Here is a 27,072-nt window from a genome sequence, read left to right as displayed (position 1 = left end):
TTTCATTCCTGGAAATGCTTTTCTCTCTCTGCGTCAGCTTCTATGTGTTCTTGTTCTCTTGTTTCTGTTCCATCAATGGCCTCTTGCATCTTATCCCTTCTGGACTTCATCCCTTTGCTCTTGCATATTTCTCTGCAGCTCTATCAGCATGGTTATGATCTTTATTTTGAATTCTTATTCAGGTATATTGGTTAGGTCTATCTCCCCAGATTTCTTCTCAGGGAAGGATGCCTGGATTAGTCTGGTCTGTATCAAATTCTTCTGCCTTTTCATGGTGATAGAGGTAGTTGTGGGGTGCTTGTGTTGGCTGGGAGAACGTCTCTTCTTACTGGTTTGTGGCCTTCCTCTCCTGGGAGAACAGTGACCCCTAGCAGCCTGCGTTGGGCAGCTGCGCACAGATGGGGGTCTCTGATTCTTGCCTGGTATTGTGAAGTTAAGCTCTGAGGTTGCTATGGGTGTGGCCGCCCTCAGGCAGCTGCTCCACTATGATGGAGCTGCTCAGAGGGAAAACAGGTTGGAGGCTGTTTATCTCCGTGAGGGGCCTCCGAGCTGTGCTGCCGCCCAGGGGGTTAGGGCGCCCGGAGTTCCCCTGGATTCCTAACCGCTGGGCTAAGTGTCCCGGGACGTTTCCGTCCAGCTGTGAGGTCCCTGTCCCTTTAAGTCTTTCAAAAAGCCCTCACTTTTCTTTGTCCCAGTGGTGTTGGCTGCCGCGACCCACTTGCAGGTTTTACTGTCCCATTTCCCTAGTATCCAGCACCACATGCATCGTGTGTCTGCGCTCCTGTGCAGAAGGCTAGGGCTGGGTGTTCAGCAGTCCTGGGCTCCCTCTCCCTCCCCTCTCCGACTCCTCTCTTACCTCGGGGGGCTGGGGTCAGGGGCGCTCATGTCCCACCACTGCAGCTTGTATCTTACCCCCTTTGCGAGGTGCTGGGTTCTCGCAGCTGTAGATGTAGCCTGGGTATTGTACTGTATCTTCTGGTCTCTCTTTTAGGAATAGCTCTATTTGTTGTATTTTCAAAAATATATATGGTTTTGGGAGATTTCCACTGTTCGACTCATGCCGCCATCTTGGTGTCTTTTTCTCCATTATTTTTTGTGACATCATTGTGAATTTTAAGAAGATAATGGGCTTTTATATCTTAAATGAGATTCTTGATTTTTGAAGTATAATTTATAGACCTCAGGCTTTATAATCATCTATCCTAGAAAGGAAAACCCAGTGATTATCATTTCAATAAAGTGTTATTTTGTGAGAGATTTGTTTAAAGTTTGGCCATATAGGAAAATATCTTTTTTGTAACTCCTTTGGTAGAAAATGAAGTCAAATTAATGAACATCCATACATAATAAGAGTTAGCACAGTACATCATGTAGAGAAATCAACGAGTGATTCCTGACCTTAAAGATATATATGTACTTGCAGAAACTAAGCAGAATACATGTTTTGGGGTCAGAATTATGTCTTCAAAACAATGTTGCTTTTACATTCAAAGAACTTGTCTTCAAGTCTCTTGAGACCTCACAAGTCAAGTCATTTCTTTCTAGCTAACAGTTTCTGGGAGTCTCTTTTCCTGCTTGCTTTTATTACTTACTGGTTGAAAATGGTGGTTCTTCTACTCTAGATTGTACTGAATTCAGCTGTAGCATAGGTTTAAGAATATTATTTAATGGATGTTCTTCAGCAACTTAAACAGTTTTCTGCAAATCGAAATCTTTTGTTCCATCCTTCACTTCTTTATGCCACCCATCCTGCCTCCCCTGAATAAACTTTTTCTATTAGAATTAGAAGTTTAGTAGTACTTTATATTGGGTGTATATTCTTCTGCGATGGGGGGAGAGGGGCAGGGATTCACTTTGAAAGTAAGTATAACCTTTTCATTTATTTCCAAGTCCAACCAAGGGTATTAGCAGGAAGTTGTATACCACTTAAAGAGTTTCAAGTGTTTATTTTCTTTGTATGTATTAGGCCTCAAGAAAGGAGAACTGGATATGAACAGTTTCACCCAGGCCCATCCCCAGTGGATCATGATTCACTGGAATCCAAGCGGCCGCGTCTGGAGCAGGTTTCTGATTCCCATTTCCAGCGCGTCAGTGCTGCAGTCTTACCTTTAGTGCACTCGCTGCCAGAAGGGTTGAGGTCTGCAGATGCTAAGAAGGTAAATATTTGTTCTTTTACCCTGTGGAATTGTCGGTCTGTAATGTTTATTTAGCTATATTCAGGCATAGCGCCAAAAGAAAGTCCAGTTACACCAGTCTCTACTAGTTAGTGCTATATGGGAAAGTGAAAATTTTGTTCAACAAAACTAAAAACCACAGACTTAGTGGTATAGACTTTTAAAGTCAGTATTTCTGACTTTTTGGTAAATGAAAACAGTCTGAGGGCTGCTATAGAGAAAAACTGCTATCAAATAACTCTTAAGAATTTTTTACTGGTGATGTGGGCAGAGGTAGTCAAGACTACCACACTTCTGTTTAACTTAATTTTAAATAATCCCCTTAAATTCAGTTGCAATTTATTAACTTGCTACATGGGAGAAAACACATTTTAGGTCAGGTTTAACTATGTCATAATTTCTATAAAGAATTTTTTTTTCATATGTATGTAAAAAACATGTTCTTTAGAAAATTTACAGATACAGAGGAAGAAAGTTACCTGCAGTGCTATATCCTGGAGAAACTACTTTTAATATGTAGCTATATTTCATGACATTTCAAGCAGTGTATTGTGAATTTATAAGGAGATTCTATTAAGCTCAAACCTCTTTTCCTCTCAAGTTTTATTGTTATTTGCCTTTCTTTTGTGAAATGCATGTTTGTATATTATGTACTTATTTGATTACTGAGTTCATCTTTTTTAACTGTCTATTTTGCTTATCACTGAATCTGCAGATTAGGAAGTACCTGGCAGTTAGTAAGTAGATACTGAGTAAATATTTGTTTTAGAAAGAATATAAATTAATTTGTAAAGTGTTAGTCCTTTTACTATTGTAAGTTAATATTGCTTAATGCCCCACCTTTGTTATCAAATCTTTCCCATGAAGTTTATTTACTTTCATGTATAATGACCCTTTCCACCCTGATAGCAGATAAATAAATACCCTTAGGGTTTTTTTATTTTTTATTTTTTTGAGTTTTTATTCAGTGAAAAGTGATTTAAAAGATAGTGAATATGTATGCAGTTTATTTTCAAATAGTTCAGCCAAAAGTATGTGGGTGTGTGCACATATATATATTCATGTGTATGTATATATGTATGTAAAAAGAGAAGGCAAATCTAGCAAAGTGTTAATGACTACTGAATCTAGATGAAGGATAAATTTATATCCATTATAGTATTCTTTCAACTTTTATGTAAAAATTTCAAAATAATAAGTTGGTTGGGAAAAGGTTCTTTTCCCAAGAATAAGGTGATAAGCTGGAAATGAGGTAAGCTTCTGGGAGTTTTGAGACTCACTTCACCATGTGAGATGTCTGTATTATAGTGTCTGGGTTATAGGAGATGTTTTGTTGCATTTAAGAAAAGGAAGAAAGAAAGGAAATAACAGTGAATAAAGGTCTTCTTTCGAGACTGTATAAATCACAAATGTAACTTACAGCTATAGAATTTTTTAACAGAAATGTCATTAAAATGTGACTTGTTGGCTCATAGTACACCCTATTTCTATTTTATAGTAGAGAAAACAGATGTTAAGAAAGTAAGTGACCTAGGTAGTGCCTCTAGAGTTGGAGTGAAAATCATGACCTTTGATCTCTAGTTCTGTTTTTTTCCCCCGAAGTGGTAAATGATGCTTTTTTTTTTTAGAAGTAGGAATTTGGAAACAATTAGTGTTTATTAGTTTTTTTTCTTTTTTTAAAATGTTGTTAAGCCCAGGTGTATAATTTATAAAAAGTTTGAAGAAAAAAGTTACAGTCTCATAAGTTAGAAATACATTGTTAACTTTTTGACATTTATTTTTCCTTATAGGTGTGCATATTTAATGTGTTCACTTTGTACATTGTGAATAACTTTATTTTTGCATAAATGTATCATGAGCTTTTTGTGTCAGTAAGTTTACAACTGTGTTTTTAATGGTTACTTCATATTCCATCTATGGATATAAAGTAATTTATTTGTCTATACATCTAGGTTACCTGTGTATTCTTTAGAACAATGACATATGTTTCATAGGCTGATTATTTTGGTGTTCATTGTTATTTATTTCCTTAAGGTAAATTCCTGTTAGTATAATTAATTACAGACCAGAGTTGGCATATTTTTCAGGCTTCCATGGGTATTTCCAGAATGCCTTGCAAAAGTGTAGGACCAATACTTATTCCTGATAGGAGTATATAAGGGTGCCCAGTTCTCTTGTACTCTTGCTGATATCACCTACTTACTTTTTTTAAAAAAATTAAATGTTAATTTGATAAAGTTTTAACTTGCATTTATTTGCTTATTAGTAAAATATAGTATTTAAAAAATTTGTTTATTGGTCATCTTTCCTGTTTTGTGAATCATTCTTTTTAGATCTATATCTGTTTTTTCTGGTTTGTTTTTGGTTTTATACTGAATTGTTACAGTACATGTTTTGCAAATGATTTCCCCATTTGCCTTTTAAGTTTGTTACTGTTTTAATGAACAGATGGTTATGTTTTTATTTTGGTCCATCAATTTTTTAAAATGTCTTTTGCTGTTGGCTTTCTTGAGCCCAAGATAATGTATCTTTTTTTGTTTAAGGCTCCTTGTGATTTGTTAATAGAGCTCACGTAAATATTGACTATTATTTGGCTGTTATGATAAGATGTGAGGTAGAAATCTAATTCTTCTTCCCTAAAATGTTCCAATACAAGATTATAAGTTCCATGAAGGCAAATATCATGTCTGTTTACCACTCTACCTAGTGCCTGTCATACAGTAGGCACTCAAGGAATTTGTTTTTTGTTATATTAAAATAATTTTTAAAAATTGAAGTGTAGTTGACATACATTAGTTTCAGGTGGACAACATAGTGATCTGACTACCCATTGCACATTATGAAATGCTCACCATGACAAAGTAGAGTTACCATCTGTCACCATATGGAATTGTTACATTTTTTGACTCTATTCCGTATGCTGTACTTTTCATCTCCATGACATTTATTTTATAACTGGAAGTTTGTATCTCCTAAGCTGCTTTTCCTATTAATGTTTCCTCCAAACCCCCTGATTTTGTTAGATATTGAATGAGAAAGGGAGTCAATGTAAAATATTGATTTGTAATAGTAGTTCTTAGGGTATTCATCACATCACCTGAAGAACGTTTTCAAAATCTGCTGAATCAAAATATAATCCATTTTGCTATTACACACATTTTGTAACACAAATTAGCTCAGATGCATGTAGTAGGAGAATGATATTAATGTAACATGAAAGTCCTGGTGGTTCATAAATGATCTTCCACTCCATGTTAATATTTTCAAACTGTTACGATCAGGCTGTCTCATAATTAAAAAAATAGCTTTCATGAAGTATGAAGACCTTAAGAAGATTTGAGAAATCTACATTTAGCTTTCACTTAGTGCAAGTAATAGCTGGCTGAGTGAATTCAAGAACCATCTCCTTTTCACAGTGTTAAAGCTGAGTTGTGAAGATTCAGGTGTTGAAAAGAAACTGCAAGGACATTTTCTTTTGTATTTTTTGTTTTTAAAAGTTGATGAAGATGGTTATACCCTGAATTTGATTTTTCATTTAGAAGAAACATACTGTTGTTTCTTTTGGAAGCAAATGACCTCAAAGATTTACATCTTAACAAAGGAAGCATGAATTACAGGGTTTAAGGCTACCAAAGGTTGACTGTAGGCTGAACGCAAATGATACTAGAACTTCAACTACATTTTTACTTCTGTTAGAATTGTTACTGTTTTTGTTAATGCTCTGCTTACAAAGTTGTACGGGTTTTAAGTAACAGCCATATCCTGTTTTCCCCAGAAATCTTATATTTAGTGTAAAATAGGGGATTTTTCAGGAATATACATAGTATATTTTAGCTAATATATCTGTTCCAAGGTATTTTGGAACAACTATCCAGGTATAGTTATGTCCATTCTTGGTTAGAACTACTAACCTGTCACAGTTACTTATTTAATAATTTTCTCACAATTGTATTATTTAACACATTATAGTCTTATGAACTATGGCCATTCTGGGCTTCTTACACCCTACGGAAAACTAGTACCTTTATCTGAAATTCATCTGCTTTATGGTATTGCTTGTATCTTTACCTTAGATTGGACATTAATAGGTTGTATGTGTGTTTTGTTAGATGGAGGGAGCTTTCTGTTACAGTTCTTTGCTGATTTGGAGGTGGAACAGGATGATACAGTTGGCTAAAGAGAGATGTGTGCTCTGGTGTGGGCAGGCTTAGTTGCCCTTTATGAAGGTTGGCATAGGTTATAGTAGCAAAAAAAGTTCCTGGGTCATTTCTCTCTGTCCTATACATTGGTATTGGCCCTTGGAAAGCTGGAAAACTCTAAATGGGAACTCTTGACCCTATCATACCTGTTAAGTTGAGTAGGCACACAGATTTTACCTGGAGTTTACTATTTCCCAGCTACACGTTCAGACCTTTTGAAGAACTGATGAAGGGAAATGGATGAGAAATTGCTGTCTTCTTTTGTTATGATTGAATTATTATCTCTCCAGAAATTCACTATAGTCTGAGTATTGTTACACTATAGACTTGTCAGCCATTTAGCTGCCTCATTCCATGCAACTTTTAGGATCTTTAAAAGACTAAATGCTATCTCTAAACTATTACGGTGATGTAAATGTCAGTTTGCATGTGTGTAGAGAATTGCTATTGTGGGGCTCCATGTAGAGAAAGAGTGCCCATGTCCCTGCTGTTTTAAAATTGACTTTTTCAGTTAAGACAAACCTTGATACTAACATCAGCTGTTAGGAACAAATTGTTCTTGATTTTCTTCTCTAAAGGATCCAGCATTTGGAGGCAAACATGAAGCTCCATCCTCTCCAGTCTCTGGGCAATCATGTGGAGATGATCAGAATGCTTCACCTTCAAAACTTTCAAAGGAAGAGTTAATACAGAGTATGGATCGTGTAGATCGAGAAATTGCCAAAGTAGAACAGCAGATCCTTAAACTGAAAAAGAAACAAGTAAGTCTTTGATTTTACTGCTTAATATAATCTAAGAATGTCTCCCTAAAAAAGATAATGTTGAATTTCTCATAAATTTCATCTTTATTAAAAGGGACTCATGTATTCCTGTGCCTTGCTTTCTTTTGCTGTTCCCTTGTTTCATCCATTCATTCCCTGCTGTGTTGTCTGATTATATGATTATAGACAGCAGAACCTGTCTGTTTTTGACCTTAATAGACAGATTGTTTCTAGGTTGTTGCTACTCATACAATGGAACTATGTTTTTGGTTACACGTAAACAGATTTTTTAGGGTATGTGCTTGGACACAGCCTTGCATGGCTCATGACTATGGACATTTTCAAATGCACTAGATGACACCAAATTTGATGAAATGGCAGTATCATTCATCATGCATTCTCATTGGCAGCACGTGTAAGTGCCAGTTTGCATGTGTTTTTGTCTTCACTTGTTCATTTTTTTTGGGTGGATGGGAAATAGTCCTCACTGTGGTTTTAATTTGCATTTCCCTAATTAGGAATGAGCCAAAGCTTATTTACATTTATTTGTGGGTTATTTGTGTTCCTTATATGGGTTGTTCCTTTGTCATTTTCTTATTTTTAGTATTTCTGAAAGTGTTTGTTAGTTATGTGTATAGCAGGTATCTCCTAAGTTGTGGCTTCTCATTTGCTTTTTTGGGAGAGAGGATTTCTTTTTTTTTTTATTAAAAAATTCACAAACTATAGTATTTACCCTTTTAAAGTATACAGTTCAGTGGCTTTTAGTGTATTCATAAAGTTGTACAACTATCACCACTGTATACTTACAGAACATTTTTATCATTTCAAAGAGAAACCACATATCTGTTAGGAGCTACTGTCTGTTTCCCTCTCCTTCCTAACCCATGGCAGCTGCTATTCTTTGTCTGTATGGATTTGCCTATTCTGGACATTTCAGATAAATAGAATCATATAATATGTGACCATTTGTGTCTGACTTCTTTCCTTTAGCATGTTTTTAAGATTCATCCATGCTGTATCTTATGTCAGCACTTCATTCCTTTTTGTGGCTGAATAACATTCCATTTTGTGGATAGACTGCATTTTATCTGTTCATTAGTTGATGGACATTTGGGTTGTGTTCATATCTTGGCTATTATGAACAGTGCAGCTATGATATTCTTGTGCTAGTTTTTGTGTGGAGAAATTTTTTTTAGTGCTCTTGGATACATGCCCAGGAGTGGAATTGCTGGGTCACAAGGTATATATCTCCATTAAAATTTTTGAAGGACCACCAAACAGTTTTCCAAAGCAGCTGCACCATTTTACATTCCCACCATTAGTGGGAACATTTTTTTTCCTTCTTCCCCATAGCCATCATAGGAAATAGGAAGTGGTATCTCATTGTAGTTTTGTTTTGCACTTTCTTAATGACTAATAATGAGTATCTTTTCATGTGCTTGTTGGCCATTTGTATATTTTCTTGAGAGAAATGTCCATTCAGATCCTTTGCCTCTTTTGTAGTTCGATTATTTGTCCTTTTATTGTTGAGCTGTAAGAGTTCTTTATATTTTATGGATACTCAGATATATGCTTTGCAGATGTTTTTTCTCATTCTGTGGGATTTCTTTTTACTTTCCTGACAGTATCCTTTGATGTACAAAAGGGTTTTCCCCCCCTCCTTTTATTTGATTCCTTCAAAGATTTATTGAGTAGCTAGGGAGATACAGAGGTGATTAAAACATGGTCAAAGAGGTGAGTCAAAAGCACAAGTAATAACAAAGTATAAGGTTCACTGAATCATAGCAGTTAAATGAAAGTGCTTTAGGAAATCAAGAATGAGATTGTTTCCAGCCTGGAAACTGGGGTGGGTGGTTGACAAATCAGGAAAGCAGATTGAGATTAAAACAGAAGACTTTAGTTTGGATTGTTGATGATACTCAGTATGGACTATATTTGTCTGTCCTTTTTCTCTTTCCCCATCTTTGGGCTTAATTTTTACAGGACTGTTTGGTGCCCTTTTTATAAACATGACAACATTTTTGCTTTAATGTTTTCTACAGAACTAGGTCCTTTCAGTGTTTTAGGAGTTTTTTCCTGCCTTTTGACAGTTTCTTGACCTTTTGATCTTGGTGTTGATTTTGAGTCTTTTCCATTCTGGGATTTTTGTGCTTTTTTGGCTGGAGTATCTTATATAGATTTCCTTACTGGAGCTTTTTTTCAGTTCCCTCATCATCTTTGTCATCATCTTCATTGGCAAGCGTTACTTTTTTTCTGCGGAATCTTGTTACCACTTCCAGGGGCAGATCCTTTTCCAGATGCACTGAGGAGTTTCAGATCCTCCTCCTCTTCATTTTCTGATGCTGCTCTGCCTCCACAGCTGCAAAGTGTTGTCCACTAATGTACAGGCCCTGAACCACATTGAGGCTGCAGGTTATTTCAAAGCCCTTAAGGGAAACCATCAACTATACAGATGTTTTCAAAGTTGCCAGTGTTAACTTTAATTGGACTGCCTTCACAATTCATTTCCTCTGCTTCAACAACATGCAGTTCATCCTTTGCACCAGCCCCTAAATTAATGGTTCTCATTTTCATCATTATCCACTTTCAAGTGATAGTCTTTGTTGGCTTTAGTTCACAACTGAAAAGACAGTTCAGGGACCTCATGTCCATGTGCATTAAATCTTCTGTGGGGTGATGGCATGTACTAGGTGGGAGAAAAGTTTCCTGAAAACAGCAGGATGAAGTCACACCAGAGACATAAGGTTTTAATTGTGATAAAGTGTGATTAATTTTTTTCTTTTATCACTTGTGCTTTTGGTGTCGTATTTAAGAAACTGTTGTGTATTCCAAGGTCACAAAGGTTTAAACCTTGTTTTCCTCTGTGAGTTTTATAGTTTTCACCTCTTACATTTAGGTCTTTGAGCCTAATTAATCTTTTTTTTTTTTTTGGTGCACAAAATATCTTTAGATTTTATATGAGACTAGTTTACTGTATTGTCTTTTTAAAATGTTTTATAATTTTGCTTCTCATTATTTTTAATCCATCAGAAATTGATTTTTTTTGTATCTGGCTCACTTTTTCCTATGTGGATAATTAATTTAAAAGTTTTTTTCCCAATGGTTTTATAGTTTTAGCTCTATTATAATTCAAGTATTCATCTTTGTGTGGATTGATTCTGGGCTTCATGCTCTTATTTTTTGGCTTCTTTGTGGTATTGATGGAGAAATACAGTAGATAGTCTCCCAATTACTAGAACTTTATAATAATCATTTTTTTCCAGTAAGGCAAACTACATTTCTAAAGACATGTTTTAGCTATTTAAACATTTTTACCATCTCATCTCATGTAAGTTAGAGAATCAAATTTTTCTGTTCTCCAGAATATCTTTGGAATTTTCACTAGAATCATATAGAATATAGAGGTGAATTTAGGGAAAATGACATCTTTATGATATTGAGTCTTTTAGTCCATGAATATAGTATATTTGTCCATTTGTTTAGTTTTTTCATGTTTTAGTGCTTTCCATAAATATTTTATATGCTTTGTATTAAATTCAACTCTACGCACCTTATGTTTTTGATGCTGTTATTAGTATCTCTTTAAAATTTACATTTTTCTATCTGCTGCATTTAATTTTTTTATATAGACCAGCAACCTCCCACAGTTATCCTAATTATTTATAGTTTCTTTAATTCTTCAAGTTATTTAATTCTCCTTTAATATGTTAGCAAAATGGACTACATTAATTATTTTTCTGGTGTTAAACCACCTGTGGATTTCTAGGTTTAACCTAAGATAAAATGTATCATATATTTTTTATAAATTGCTGGATTTGCTTTAACAATATTTATTTAAGATTTTTGTATCTTCTTATTTGCAAGAGAGAACAGCCTGTAATTATCTTTTCTTGTACTCTTCTTGTCTGGTTTGGTAACATCATGCTAATGTCATGATATTGCTCCACTCTGAAATAGTTAAGGTTGTAATTATTTGTTCCTTGAATGTTTGGTAGAACCTGATAAAATAAGCTGGGTCTAGTGGGTATTTTTGTGTGTGTGTGTTAAGATTTATAAAATTAGTGATTCAACTTAAAAAAAATTCTGTTTCTTCTGAAGGTATTTTTTTCTTTCATTTTGGAATAAAATTTTATCTTCTATAAGTTTCTGCCTCTTATTACCTTCCTTTGGTTTTATTCTGCCCTTTTATACTCTTAACACATTAATTTTTTAACTTTTTCTTTCTTCCTCTCTATGCACTACTTTAACTTCATTCAGCAAATTTTAACTTGTAATACTTTCTACTATCTATTATGGTTTATTTTCTTAGCTCTTCAGTAATTAGAAGAGTTTTTAAATTTCTAGGTATATCATCTGGTTATTTCTAACTTTATTTTGGCCAGAGAATGTGGTCTCTAGCATGCTGTTTTGAAATTTTTGATTCTGGAATTTTGGCCTAGTGTGATAATCAGTTTTAATAAAAAATACTTTGTCATACTTGAGAAGAATGCATATTCTTTACTTTAAAAAATCATCTGTATTTTGTCTCATTTTTGTCTGCAACTTATCAGTTACCACCATGATTTTGAATTTTTCCTTTTTTCCTAGAAGTTCTCAAACGAGGTTTATTGGCATCAACATTATATTTTTTCAGGTGGACAACATAATGATTCAGTATTTGTATACATTGCAAAATGGTCACCACAGTAAGTCTAATTAACATCTGTCACCACACAGTTACAGATTTTTTTTTTCTTGTGATGAGGACCTTAAGATCTATTCTCTTAGCAACCTTCAAATATGCAGTGTGGTATTATTAACTGTAGTTGCCATGCTGCAAATTGCATCCCCTGGACTTTATTATTTTATGGCTAGATGTTTGTACTTCTGACTCCCTTCACCATTCTCTTCAAACCCCCCATGCTTCTGGCAACCACAGATCTGTTTTCTGTATCTACGAATTTGGTTTTCTTTTTAGATTCCACATGTAAGTGAGATTGTATGATATTTACCTTTCTCTGATTTATTGCAATTAGCGTAATGTCCTCATGTTCCATCCATGTTGTCACAAATAGCAAGATTTCCTTTTTTATGGCTGAATAACATTCCACTCATATATACAGACCACCTTTTCCTTATTTATTCATCCATCAGTGGGTGCTAGTTTGTTTCAGTATCGTGGCTATTGTAAATAATGCTGCAGTGAAGATGAGGTTGCATATGTGTTTTTGAGTAAATGTTTTGTTTTCTTTGGATAAATGCCTAAAAGTGGAGTTGCTGGATCATATGGCAGTTCTATTTTCTATTTTTTGAGGAATCCCCTTGCTGTTTTCCATAGTGGCTGCACCAGTGTACATTCTCACCAATAATGGAGGAGGGTTCCCTTTTTTACACATACCCACCACACTTTTCTTTTTGATACTAGCCATTTTAACAGGTGTGAGGTATAACTCATTGTAATTTTCATGTGCTCTTCCTATGATTAATGATATTGAATCTTTTCATGTACCTGTTGGTCATCTGTATGTCTTTTTTTGGAAAAATGTTTATTCAGATCCTCTGCCATTCTTTTTTTTTTTTTTATTGGATTGTTTGGATTTCTTTTTGTTGAGTTATGAGTTCTTTATGTATTTTAAAGTTATATATTAATCCTTTATCAGATACATGATAACATATATTTTCTCCCAGTTGACAATTTTTATCCTTATGTATTTTGAGGCTCTCATTGTGTGTACACACAAGTTTATAAATGTAGGTATATACAAGTTCCCTGGTCAGTGAAACCTTTTATTATAAGCTTATGACATTCTCTTTAATGCTTTTTTACCATAAAGTTTGTTTTGCCTGATATTGATGTAATTAGATAAGCACTCTTTTGATTGATAATGGTTAATTTATCTTTTCCCTTCCCTTTGTTTTATGTGCTTATATGTAAATATCTCTTAAATGTGTATATAGCTGGGTTTTGTTTTTTATCTAGTCTGTGACAACTTGTCTTTCTACAGGATAATTTTGTTATTTTGAACTCATTATGATTTTTGGTAATGTGTCAGTTATTTTTCACTATTTTATTTTATACTTTCTATTTGTCCTCTGTTTTTTATGCTGATGTTAGTATTCTTGTTTGTTTTATCCAATCCTATTTTGCATTATTTGACTTATTCCATTTTCTCCTGTCTGACTAGTTTGGATTTTATACACTCTTGGTTTATGGTGGTTCCCCCCAAATTTTACAGCATGTTTAACTTGAAGACTAAAAACAATTAGTATCTTAACCATCTTCTTGCGTAGTATGAGGTATAGAACTTGTTGATTTCTTTCTCTTTCCTCCCAACTTTTATGCTATTCTTATATTTTCTTTCTTGTTTTTTAAAACTGCCAAAGACATAACTATTTCACATAGTCAGTGTCCAGTTGACTTTACCCACATACTTGTCATCTTATTTGCTCATCATTCCTTCTTGCAAAGCAGACCTTACATTTTGGGGGTACTTGTTTCTGCTTGAAGAACATCCTTTAGTGAGGATCTCTTAGGTGGCAAATTCAGTATTTGTTTTTTTATGACTTAAATGTGGTCTTTATTTATACCTGTTTATTGAAAGATGTTTTTATTTCATATGTGGTTATTTTTTCTGAGTTTTCTCTTAGTGCCCTGTCTTCTAGCTTCCATTAAGTCATTAGCCCTTAGTCTAATTTGTATTCTTTTTGTGGATAGTCTGAAGTTTTTCTCTGGCTTTCTGTATCTTTTTCTTTTGGTGTTGCTTTACTATAATTTTTAGAATTGGGTTGTTTTGGTTGTCTAAATCCAGTTTAGATAGGCTTCCTTGAGAGTTTTTCATCAGTTCTAGAAAATTCAAAGCCATTATATATATATATATATTTTTTTATTTTGGTATCATTAATCTATAATTACATGAAGAACATTATGTATACTAGGCTCCCCCATTCACCAAGTCCCCCCCACAAACCCCATTACAGTTACTGTCCATCAGCGTAGTAAGATGCTGTAGAATCACTACTTGTCTTCTCTGTGTTGCACAGCTCTCCCCGTGCCCCCCAACTCCCACATTATACATGCTAATTGTAATGCCCCCTTTCTTTTTCCCCACCCTTATCCCTCCCTTCCCACCCTTCCTCCCCAGTCCCTTTCCCTTTGGTAACTATTAGTCCATTCTTGGGTTCTGTGATTCTGTTGCTGTTTTGTTCCTTCAGTTTTTCTTTGTTCTTATACTCCACATATGAGTGAAATCATTTGGTACTTATCTTTCTCTGCCTAGCTTATTGCACTGAGCATAATACCCTGTAGCTCCATCCATGTTGCAAATGGTAGGATTTGTTTCCTTCTTATGGCTGAATAATGTTCCATTGTACCACACCTTCTCTATCCACTCATCTACTGATGGACACTTAGGTTTGCTTCCATTTCTTGACTATTGTAAATAGTGCTGCGATAAACATAGGGGTGCGTATATCTTTTCAAACTGGGCTGCTGTATTCTTAGAGTAAATTCCTAGAAGTGGAATTCCTGGGTCAAATGATATTTCTATTTTGAGCTTTTTGAGGAACCTCCATATTGCTTTCCACAATGGTTGAACTAATTTACGTTCCCACCAGCAGTGTAGGAGGATTCCCCTTTCTCCACAACCTTGCCAACATTTGTTGTTGTTTGTCTTTTGGATGATGGCGCTCCTTACTGGTGTGAGGTGATAGCTCATTGCAGTTTTAATTTGCATTTCTCTGATGACTAGTAATGTGGAGCATCTTTTCATGTGTCTGTTGGCCATCTGAATTTCTTCTCTGGAGAACTGTCTCCGCTCCTCTGCCCATTTTTTAATTGAATTATTTGCTTTTTGTTTGTTGAGGTACGTGAGCTCTTTATATATTTTGGATGTCAACCCTTTATCGGATCTGTCATTTATGAATATATTCTCACATACTGTAGGATGCCTTTTTGTTCTGTTGATGGTGTCCTTTGCTGTATAGAAGCTTTTCAGCTTGATGTAGTCCCACTTGTTCATTTTTGCTTTTATTTCCCTTGCCCGGGGAGATAGGTTCATAAAGAAGTCGCTCATGTTTATGTCTAAGAGATTTTTTTTTTTTTTTTTTTTAGCATGGGATCTTTTTGAAGGTGGATTCATTTTACTCTGCAAAAGTTATATGGATTAGACAAAAGGATATTTGCATCATGTCTAAAAATATTCATTTTAAAAATTCACTGTGTTAGTAAGAATGTAATTACAGTTAGCACCTGGCTCTTTAAACAATCCAGGTATGCTCATGGAAATGTGATGGCTGTGAAAATACCATTTCTCCTGTGTCCCAGTGGACTCGAGAGAAATAAAGCTCTGGTCTAAACCATGAATCTTTACTGGAATCTAAGCACCCAATCTGGGGTCATATCATGTTAAAGCCAGAAGCCACCTTTGGAACAATGAAGCACAACCTCGATTTTACTCTGAGACAACAGACTCAGAGGAAGTGAAAAAACAGAGACAGTATGTGGTTAGAATGTGGACTCCAGAGTCTGATGACACAGGCACAAATTTTGCCTCGGGTTTTTTTTTTTTTTGAGAAGGCATCTCTCATATTTATTGATCAAATGGTTGTTAATAACAATAAAATTCAGTATAGGGGGGTCAATGCTCAATGTACAATCATTAATCCATCTCAAGCCTAATACTCATCAGTGTCCAATCTTCTGAAGCATAACGAACAAGTTCTTACATGGTGAACAAATTCTTACATAGTGAATAAATTCTTACATGGTGAACAGTACAAGGGCATTCATCACAGAAACTTTCGGTTTTGATCACGCATTATGAACTATAAACAATCAGGTCAAATATGAATATTTGTTTGATTTTTATACTTGATTTATATGTTGATCCCACATTTCTCCCTTTATTATTATTATGATTTTTATTTTTAATAAAATGCTGAAGTGGTAGGTAGATGCAAGATAAAGGTAGAAAACATAGTTTAGTGCTGTAAGAGGGCAAATGTAGATGATCAGGTGTGTGCCTATAGACTAAGTATTAATCCAAGCTAGACAAGGGCAGCAAAACGTCCACGGATGCAGAAGATTTCTCTCAAAGCAGGGGGGGTGAGGTTCTGAGCCTCACCTCTGTTGATCCCCAATTTCTCACCTGATGGCCCCCCTGCGACTGTGCCTGTCTTAGGTTGTTCCTCACTTGAGGAATCTTACCCGTCTCTGGCTAACCAGTCATCTTCCAGGGCCATACAGGGAAATGTAAAGTTGGTAAGTGAGAGAAAAGCCATATTGTTTGCAAAGGTTAGCTTTTTACTTCTTTGCAGATTTATGCCCTGTGGCTTCTATGCCCAGCACTTGTCTCGAGGTATCTTTACCACCTGGAGGAATTATTATACTTGGTAAATTTGATATGAGGCATGAATTCTATTTAAGGGTTGTAATTAGGAAGGACGAAGAAAAGCTATAGAGGTAGCATATGGAAGAAAACATGGGAGGATTGATTATTTCTTTGACATATCTTCTTGTAGAGTACCTTAAGCATGTATAGGTTTTAAACTACTAACTAAATTGCGCACACATATTAACATAGTAGGAATACGGTGACATAAACAAAGCAAATCTATAATTACCATCCATCTCCAGTGAAGCCAAAAAAACCATTTAGGCACCCTAGGCATTTGTGAAAATTTGTCTATGATATGATGGATATTGTCCAATTGTACTTGAACAGTCTGAGAGAAATCAGACAAATTAAGCAGCCCATTTCTGGGATCTGTTCACATCCTATATGTTCTTTTAACCGTAGATAGTGTATAGTCGTCAGATTTTGGAGTGCTACAACTTGCACCCCTCCCAACTCCTGGTTGAGTTCCAGCAGTACAGATCCAGTCAAATTCGTTGTCTCACTGTATGCACATGCCAGCCTAGACATCTCCCTCCTCATTCCAATGGCAAGTCCAGGAAATGGTGGGGTGGACGCAGCCACAACCGCTGCACCGCCCGGATCCCTGTGGAGGCTTTTTGATGATCATCCCCTGGCACGAGTCCTCCAGAGGGTGCTGATGCCGGAAGCTCCTCCTCATATCGTATCTGGGTAGCCAAGCTAGGCCTTAATCTTCTGGATAGAAACAAACAGACCCTTTGCCCACACTTTGACCTGCCCTCTATACCACTGTGTAGAACTCATTGGAGGTCAGCACACAGGAACTGCTTTTTTTTTTTTTTTAATTAAGAGAAAGGCATATTATCAGAAAAGAGTACCTCCATAGCTGATCATCTGACACCCTTTAAGTGATCAACATTAAGGATATTTAAAGCATACGTTGATCTTTGATTTACCAATAGTTTTATCGTATCAAGGAGTAATCCCCCTTTTCTTTCTTTCTTTCTTTTTTTTTTTAATCTTTAATCTACACTTACATGAAGAATACTATGTTTACTATGCTCTCCCCTATATCAGGTCCCCCCTAAAAACCACATTACAGTTACTGTCCATCAACATAGCAGAATGTTGTAGAATCACTACTTGTCCTCTCTGTGTTGTATAGCCCTCCCTCCCCTTTCTCCCTCCGCCCCCCATGCATGCTAATCTTAATACCCCCCTTCTTCTTCACCTCCCTTATCCCTCCCTGCCCGCCCATCCTCCCCAGTTCCTTTCCCTTTGGTACCTGTTAGTCCATTTTTGGGTTCTGTAATTCCGCTGCTGTTTTGTTCCTTCAGTTTTTCCTTTGTTCTTATACTCCTCAGATGAGTGAAATCATTTGGTATTTCTCTTTCACCGCTTTGTATTTTTTACAAAACCTTTCCTATAGCTTATTTTTATTTCCTTCTGGTTTTCCTGTTAGATATAACATATTACCACTCTTGTCTTCCATGTCTTTTAATTGCTTTCCCAGTTTTTGCTTTTTTAGACTTCATTGTGGGCAGTTTCTTCATTTCTGTCTTTGAGTTTGAATTTCTCTTTTCAGTTACATTTCATCTGTTGTCAAATAGATCTTCAATTTCAGTAATTTTTAATATTTTTATTGCTGGAATTTCTATTTGGCTCATTTAAAAAATCTGGTTGATCATTTAAAATATGTTCCCTTGCTTTTTCTTCTTAATGTTTTGAGCCCTTTTTTATTTATTGAATCATGTTAAATATATGATGTGCCTGAGAATTCTTTTAAGTCTTAGTGAGTCTGATTCTTATCTTTTCTTGAGTTTCTTTACTTATAAAATGGTAATAATATTGCTAAGTAAAATATGACTACTGTATCAGTTGAGAGAGTGAATTATTGCATAACACGTGGTACATAGTAAATGCTCAATACCATGTAACCCAGTATAATAATTAAAAATAATGAAATATGTTGTATGAGATATACAGAGCTGCAAATTTTACTGAATTAAAAGACTATTTGAGTAAATAAAGGAATATACTATAGCTGGATAGAAACACATTATAATGTGTGCTTAGTTTATGTTAGTTCATATGTTTTCTATGTATAAAATTTCAGTAAAAATTCCAACTAAATTTTATTTTTAAATTTGGCAAGATTATTGTAAAGTTAATGTAAAAGAGCAAATAGGGAAGTTTGTAGTTTTGTTTGTTTTTAGCTTTTCTGTTCAGTGGTTTTGTCTTGGGGCTACTTAAGTACTAAGAACAAAAGGATTTCTGGAAGCTTGTTTTTTCCTTTCTCTACTGCTATTTAACAGGGATTTACAGATAAGCCCAGTGAGCAAAGAAAAGAAAGAGTATGGTTAAAGAATTCATTCCTATAAAAATGATCCCACAACTCCAAATACCTATCTTTTGCTTATACAGATAGCAGACTACAATAGTACTTTCCATTCCAAGTGGAAATGGCTCTCAAAGTTTCTCAGAGGATTTTTATCCTTTCATTTGGGTGTGTCTGACTTACATGAATAGGAGCCTTGACTATCAGTCTTACTTAGTACAAATAATTCTTTCCTCTAGCTCTTCAGTAGGCTGAACATGTTTAGCTAATGTCATTTTTATCATCTTAGATGGTGAACTTATACTACATTATGCAGCTTTTTGTTTAGCATTCACTAGGTTATCAGGCATTGGTTTAGGTGCTGGGAAAAAAAGCAGTGAACCAAAGTTCCTGCTTCAGTAATAATTGTAGGTAATATTTATTGAACAGTTATTGTTGTAATGTGCTTTACATAGACTGAATCATTTAATCCTCTCAAAAAATTATGTGATAGCTAAGATGAATACCCCAAATTTACATATGAGTGGTTTATATAAATACTGGGGATTGAGGTAAGGACCTAGAAAGAGTTCTAGGATCATACCACTTGTGTGCTAGGCTAAGGCTCAGACCTAGGCAGAGTAATTCAGATAGCTTTCTGCTTTGTAATTGCACAAAATAGCAGTCCATACTTTTGTGGTTTTGCCAGTGCTTCTTGACTACAAAGTATAAAAGGTGGGGAGATATGGTGCTGTGTTGAGTTAGATTAACCCTTAAACGCTGTTGTCATACTCTCCCTGCCAGACATACTGTATATCTATAACATAAAAGTTTTTCCTGTGCCACAAAAGGTGGTTGTGATAGAGGTACGTAAGGTACCTTCATGTTTAGTTTCTCTTACTATTTTGCTTTAAATTGATAAGAATCTACATGTAAAAAGATTTATCTAATGATGATTTATGTTGTTATTAGTTGAAATATATCTGATTGTATTTGTTAGAACCCTCAGCCCATTAGATCCTAGTGGATGAAGCAGTTACCCAGCAGAATCAGCAAAGCACGTGTTATCTTTGGTGATTAACTACCATTGTGGGCGACATGCCACAGATGCCTTATTCTTCTTTTCTGGATCTCTTAGCAACAGCTTGAAGAAGAAGCAGCTAAACCTCCTGAGCCTGAGAAGCCTGTGTCCCCTCCTCCTGTGGAACAGAAACACCGCAGTATAGTCCAAATTATTTATGATGAGAATCGGGTAAGCTCATTATATTTCTGATGGCACAGGCCTTTAAAACCACCTGGCTGTGCCTTTTCTAGTTATCTTGGTGTTCTGTGTTAATGTTAATTGTATTAAAACCAGATTTCTGTTAATGATGTTTAATATCCTTCAACTTTGATTGATTGAAGCTTGGTATTTTTTCCTTAGAGGTTGAAGATAAGTTGACAGTTGTGTCATAAATTATTTAGTATTTTGTTTTTATGTTACATTGTATAAATATTTAATTAGAGTAGAATTCTATGGCTGAGTCTCTCTACCGTTACATAAATACTGGCAAGTAAGTTTGTAGTACATAATGCAAAAGAGCCATTCTGTAGTTTTACTTTATAAAGGGTACTTAATGGCAAGCACTGATACCTTTCTAGTAGAGATGGGTCATTAAATGTGGAGATGACTTGGTTTATCAGCTTCAGAATTGTAGGCTGGGCGGTGGTTTGAATCTAAGTTATAAAATGTGAGGCCATTGACCTTTAGGTAGACTTTGCTTTTTTTAGGTTTTTTAAAACAATTTATTCTTTCATACTTACATTTCAAAGTGTTCCATGGATTTAGGAAAGCCACACCTCAACTCTGAATAATTTTGTGATGTCAGAGTTAGTTTTTGGCTGGGATCCAGCTCAGGAACTAGCTGTTAAGGGGAAACTGGTTTCACCTTAATATAAAGAACACTTTGCAACAGAGCTCCATAACACTGGACTTTCAGGAGTGTACCTAGTCCAAAAAGAATGATATTCTTTAAGTACTATGGGAGAATATAGGCTTCTCAGCTTAAGCTGATTATTAAGGTAGAAGTTGGCATTGTTGTTTCAAGTTATTTGCTTTGTAGAGAATAGAGTAATCAGAGTCAGTACATCCTGCACAGGCAGCCTAGAACTTTATTATAATAGCCCATATCCTAAAGAAAAGGTGAATTAGTCATTCCGTAAACATTTGTAGGAAGATCCTGGATGTGTGCAAATAGATAACTGAAAGCCATACAATGCTTAATTAAGATAATAGGGCAGATACAAATATGGGAAATTAGCACTGTTTTCTTGGCTGGGTTCAAAATTATCCCAATTGATTGAATGGACAGAACAGTCTATGTAAAGATGGATTCAGTGAGGATGGAGGGCAGGAAGCAGGTGATGAGGACCATCTCGTGCCATGCGTGAGGGGCAGTGGCTCTGTGGTCATGCAGGGATGTGGCCAATGTTTAAGAGAAGCCAGGTACATGGAGTTTTTATAAAATCTGCCTTTAAAAAATAGTCTATAAAATACTCAAGAATAATAAAACATTTATATGGCCTAATAGGCTTCATAGTTTGTGAACTCAGGGATGAATAAAATGTTCACTTTCTTAATATAGGTTAATTTTCAAATCGACTGAGTTCAGTGATATATATCTTAATTGATTGAACTTATTAGCTTTATCTTACAGGCCTAATAAACAGTTCCAATATCAGTGAATCCTGTGGTTGCTTGATTAGGATGTGAGGACTGAAACCTGTTGAACAAGATCTGGTGGAGAATTTTTTGTTTATGTATGTTTTCATTAATTAATGGAGTAGATGTTTCTTGATGCCCATCAACAAAACTGAAAAACTCCTATCAGATGTCCTTTTTGTATGTTAGCATTTACACATTCAGTTTGTTGTGTGTTCTGTGAAGACTAGAACAGGCATACTTGAAATCTGTCTTAATATTAGACCTACACTGAGGGTTATATTTAGCTCATGGTAACTGTAGAAGTCATCTTTAACAAAACATGCTCTTTGTATACCTGCTGCTAGGCCTCTTGGTGCTTGTGCATTTGTTGAATTGTAGTGAAGCTTCCCGGAGGGGCAGTGATGGGAGCACAGCAGGACTGGAGCACAGGCCTGCTTACTGATCATTCCTCAAGGCCTCTTCTGCCTTGTGGGGATGCCTTGTTTGCTTTCTGTCATGAATGACCTTATCTGTTGGATGCCATGGACAAGGAGAGCTGGGCGATGACAGGAGTATCTTGTTCCGTGTTTGGCATCAGTCTCCAGTGTTTGGGAATTAAGCCAAATGTGACTTAAGAGATAGGGGCCATCATCTGGTAGAAGGTAGTTTTCTTTTATGTAGAAACTTAACGGGAGGAATAAACCTACCCAGAAGTGACTGTTAAGTTTTAAGTTAGCTTCCTGGAGAAAACTTGTCTTGTGTCATATTTAAACTTCAGACTAAGATTTAGTCTCTAAACAGACTCATCTCCTGGATGATTTTTAAAACTTCAGTTTGCTGTTATGCTTCCTAGTTGTAGATTTCAAAAATATGTGTAAATGCTCTAAGTTCTTGTAGAAAAGTGAGTGTGTGGAATATAGTTTTCAAAAACATCTTGTTTATATTTTGATTGAATGATTTGTAGGTTAATGCGACACCAGAAGATAGTTAGGTTTAACAGTAGAGAGTGTACGTAGTGCCAACAACCTCTGGCTGCCTAGGTCATTGTCCTAGGAATTGCCTATTTCTATTTGCCATTCTGTAGATGGAGTTAATCCTTGAAGAGCATCAGTCCTACCTCCTAAATATGTGTCATTTGCTTCTCTCTCCCTCCATTGACAATAGCTTAATTTGAGCTCTCATCTCTCATGAGATCCTTAAGTTTCTTTCAGTCTCTTTTCTTTCTAACCTGTCCTTTGTATTTGAGTAGTCTTACATGATTTCTCCAGGTAAAACCTTTTGATGATTTTCCACTTTCTGCAGAGTAGTCCAACATTTTTATCAGTGCTTATTACATGCCTGCCTGTTTGGCCCTTGGCTCAATACTCCTTTCTTAATGATACCCTACTAAATAACAAGTTTGAATATTCTCTTAGAGTGGTTAGTATCTTTATCCCTTGATGTTACCCCTTCCTTCAGGCATTCTAGTATCTTGTCTTTCTTGTCTGTCGAGTGCACTTTCTCTCTGAAACCTTTCAAGACCCCTTCTCCTCTTATTCCAGGAAGGGCTGTCTTATTGTTTTCTTAGTGTCTAGCAAGTGCCTGGCATATACAACATTTTCAACATATGTTTGAGGAATTATTTTTATCTATAGACTTAGAATAAAAATTGTAATATCGAAATGTTAGGGTTTTAAATTCAAATTTATCTGCCAAGCCACTGATAGGCTAATCTGTTCTTAGAATTAAGCAAGAGTGAAGTAGAATACTTAATAAAATTTTGCAAAACTTAAATCTTGGGGTCTGCAAACATCTTAAAATACCAGCGTTTAAAATTGACCCTTAAAGGTTAGTGCTTTTATGTAATAGGATACTAGTAAATATTTGCCATAATATAACTTTGCTCCTTTGTCTCTCAGTATTTTTGTGCAGTTCCACTTAGGATGCCCATTATTGGTAGACACTGTAATACAGAGTGCCATGAGAAAGCAAATTTAAAAACTGGTAAATGTTTGGTCTACAGAGAGTTAGTCACAGGTGCTAGATGTTTCCAGATTTATAGTCTGTGACAATGATATTTAATGTATGCCTAAAGCTAATAAATTTGAATTTTCAAAAATCACATTTTGGTTTCCTGAGATGACTAGTTACCTTAAAACAGTTCTCAACTTGGAGATGTTTAAAATTGTCATAACAGAGGAGGGGTAGACTGCTACTGCATCTAGTGGGTAGAGGCCAGGCATATTGCTAGGCACCCTACAGTGCATTGGACAGCCCCCACAACAAAGACATACATGGCCCCAAAGGTTAATAATACAAACATTGACAGATACTGCCTTAAAACTATTTATAGAAATAGGATTTGCTATGTAAATTAAATATTTTACAGTTTTGTATTTGAAACTTTTTGATACATTTATTTCTCATCTTAATAACATTTTAAGTTTCTTGGAGTTTGGAAAGTACATTGCACTGTTTTGTGCTTCTTACGCTAGTTAAACAGTTCTTTCCACATATTATATACTAAATAAATATTTGATTGATTTTTATTGGTAAATGAGATGAAAAGGAGAAATTTTTTTTTAAGGGGAAGCCTTTCTTTAGACAATTGGGAAATACTGATTGATATCCACTCCCATTTGAGTGTCACATCAGAAGCTCTGGAGAATTTCCTGGCCACAAATGCATTGAGGTGGGAGTCTCTGCAGCAGGCAGTGAGTCTACTAATGAAAAGTGTGTTGGGAACAACAGAGAGATTTGAGAACAGCTGACACATTTGCTAGTCATGTAATTCCAGTTAGTTATCAAATATTGTATTTCATATGTCTGTTAAAGGAAGATTTCTGTTAGCATTTGGTCTACATTATTTTACTTTTTGAAAATGGCATGTAAAGAATATATAATTCAGCATTTATTTGCTGCTGAGCACTTTTGGGTAATTCAAACTAGTTGTTATATTTATTTAGTTATTACTAAGGTTTTCTTGTAATTAGAAAGTAAACTCATTATAAGCTTTTCTTCAAAGGGATTGATTTGGCTTACCACAGTTAAGTTTGACAACTTTATGGTAGTTTATGTTTTAAAATTTTCATTGGAGACTCTGTGAGTTAAAGTACTTGGAAGGTTTGAGGGATTCTTTCTAATAGTGAATCTGTGTTCCCTCTTCCTAGAATCTTGATGTCTGTTTACTTTAAGAACTTAATTCCTTAGGTATTGCTTTCGCTCTGTATGTTAAACTTTGAATGTGGTGAGGAGGCTATGAAAATGAAATTAGTATTTCAGCCTATCATATGAAAGAAGAATATTTGGAAATAAGGATAAGGTCAACTCAAGTTTAGTCTCTAGGTAAATAGTATTAAATTGGTAGTGATTTTGTACTTAGATACTTAGAGTATGTAATTCTTAATTGCACAATATATTAATATCTTTATCTGTAGAAAAAAGCAGAAGAAGCTCATAAAATATTTGAAGGACTTGGCCCAAAAGTTGAGTTGGTAAGTAAGAAATTTCTTTTTTCATTCTTAGTGCTTCTTTTAGTAGTAGTTTTTCTTGGGGTAAAATGGAATACAATCTGTTTACTTTGGGGTGAGAGGGTTGTAGCTAGGTAATGATAAAGTTTAAAATAATAGTGCATGAACTTGGTTACCTGTGCAAAAGCATTATCCCGAACATGTTTTTGCCTGAGCAGCCATTTAATCACTCTGGGTAGAAGGAGGAAGATGTAAGAACAGAAATAGAAAGCTCTTTGAATCATACTATTAGGGTGATGGCAGTACTTAATCTTCATTTGCCTTAAATTAAAAATCTGTGAATGAATGTATTCAGTAGTATGGGGTACAGTGGACTTCTAAATTTTCTTATAAAAAGGAGTAGCATTATTAGGATGTGGTAGACAGATTTACTTGGGGAACCCAAAAGCCTGGAGATAGGGCATGTATTGTGTAGATCCGTTCGTACTTTACTTAGGCTTACATTAAAATAGAAATTGTCTTTTCATAGACATGCATAACATTTTATATATAAATATTTGATTTGTTTTATAGCCACTCTATAACCAGCCATCAGATACCAAAGTGTACCATGAGAACATCAAGACGTAAGTATTTATCATCATTGGAGTTCTTCAGTTAAAACCACATATTCTATAAAGAGATCATTTTACATTTTCTGCTGACATTATTGTAATATAGTGTAGGTGTGTTTTAGATTTGTGTAATTTGCTGTCGTTTTACTATATGTTATCTTCCTCTGGCTTCTTGGGGGTTGGGGTGACAGCTTTGAGTTTCCGAGGCCAAAAAATGAAATAAATTATTGCATAAAACTAGCTGGTTTTATAATCTGCTAGTAAAAAAGGTGGATACTTAAAATTGAAATGGCTTACCTTGAGGCTTGAATTTTTTGCCTCCTGTTTTGTCTTTTTTTCAGTGGAGTACCTGCAAGGCGCATGATGAAGTAAGATAATGAAGCTTTTTCATTTAAGACTAGTGATGACACCGTCCCCCACCAAGCCACATCTGCCATTGCAAAGTAGAAGTGCCACGGATCATTTTATCATTATTCAAAATCCTATTCTAGGGAAATCCCTTCCATGACTCTTGCTAATGACGGTATTTGTAGACCCTTCTGCCATTTAATGTCCTGGTGCCTTGGAAGCGCTCAGTCACCTCACCTGGGTGAGGAGACTGCTCCACAATATAGTTTGCTTAGCCTCGCTCATCCTAGATACCAGGCCTTTATGGATGCAGATTTTGGAATAAGAAAATAAGTGAAAAGAAAACCTGATTTCTTGATCTGATTGAAGAAAGCGAGGAAGCTAGATAGGTCTCTTATTTTTTTAAATTATACATTAAGAGAATTTTAGGTGGATTATTTATTTAGTTTGTAACAAAAATGTGATATTTCTACTTTATATGTTTTCTTAAGTATAATCAGAAGATTATTTACTAGTACAAGTAGAGTTACTAATGAATACATTGCTATTTATATTTATATATTTTTTCTTTAAAAAAATTTCTTACTGATAGTATGCAATAGTTGACTACTTTGCAGAACTGGTGGCAAATATAATTTGCATGGTAGTATGCATGAAAAAATTGAAATTTGAAAATTTTAACTTTTGTTAAGTTAAAGTGGTTCATTATAAGAGTCATATACATAGAATTTCTGTGTGAGATGCTACTGTGGTCTTGACAACCCTTAGAAATAGGTTAGGCAAAACTCATATGAAATAAAACTTATTTTGGAACTGTTTAGCTGTTGTAATATTTTTTAAAAGGAGAATAGTAGGTAAAATCTAGTTGGCTGCTTTTAATGATTTTCTTCTTTTTTAAAAAATTATTTCTTTTCTTTTTTTTTTAAACAAAGCTTCAGTGTTATATTTGTGGTCTGTTTTTCCCAGCAGTAGCTGGAGAGCAGCTCTGTCTAATTTATTTCATGTTATCTTGCCTGCTACAATGCTTAGCACACTGTTCTAAGATGGGTTATTTACTGGCTGACTTCTTCATTTAACTCTAGGAAACATTTTAAATTATACTTAATGATTGTAATTTGCTTTTGAGTAGCACATAATTACAATTAGAGCAAACTGAATATATGGGAATGCTTCC

General features: G+C 35.1%; 1 protein-coding gene and 1 pseudogene across 14 annotated transcripts in view; one reads left to right on the top strand and one right to left on the bottom strand.

Annotated features, from left to right (window-relative positions):
• NCOR1 (nuclear receptor corepressor 1) overlaps nt 1–27,072 on the top strand; it is a 185,883-nt gene that overhangs the window by 59,972 nt on the left and 98,839 nt on the right. For 9 of the 14 annotated variants that reach the window (XM_037013092.2, XM_037013076.2, XM_037013058.2 and 6 more), the window contains exons 4-9: nt 1,967–2,156; nt 6,952–7,134; nt 19,943–20,056; nt 24,904–24,960; nt 25,510–25,562; nt 25,892–25,918. In XM_037013092.2, the coding sequence (XP_036868987.2) occupies nt 1,967–2,156; nt 6,952–7,134; nt 19,943–20,056; nt 24,904–24,960; nt 25,510–25,562; nt 25,892–25,918 (624 nt within the window). The remainder of the gene's footprint in view (nt 1–1,966; nt 2,157–6,951; nt 7,135–19,942; nt 20,057–24,903; nt 24,961–25,509; nt 25,563–25,891; nt 25,919–27,072) is intronic. The other 5 variants (XM_037013094.2, XM_037013071.2, XM_037013068.2 and 2 more) reach the window with 1 other exon arrangement.
• LOC118971403 (nucleophosmin pseudogene) lies at nt 7,141–9,786 on the bottom strand (annotated as a pseudogene).

Source organism: Manis javanica, chromosome 4, assembly GCF_040802235.1.
Source record: "Manis javanica isolate MJ-LG chromosome 4, MJ_LKY, whole genome shotgun sequence".
NCBI classification, from domain to species: Eukaryota; Metazoa; Chordata; class Mammalia; order Pholidota; family Manidae; genus Manis; species Manis javanica.
This window is presented reverse-complemented; position numbering and strand designations above follow the sequence as displayed.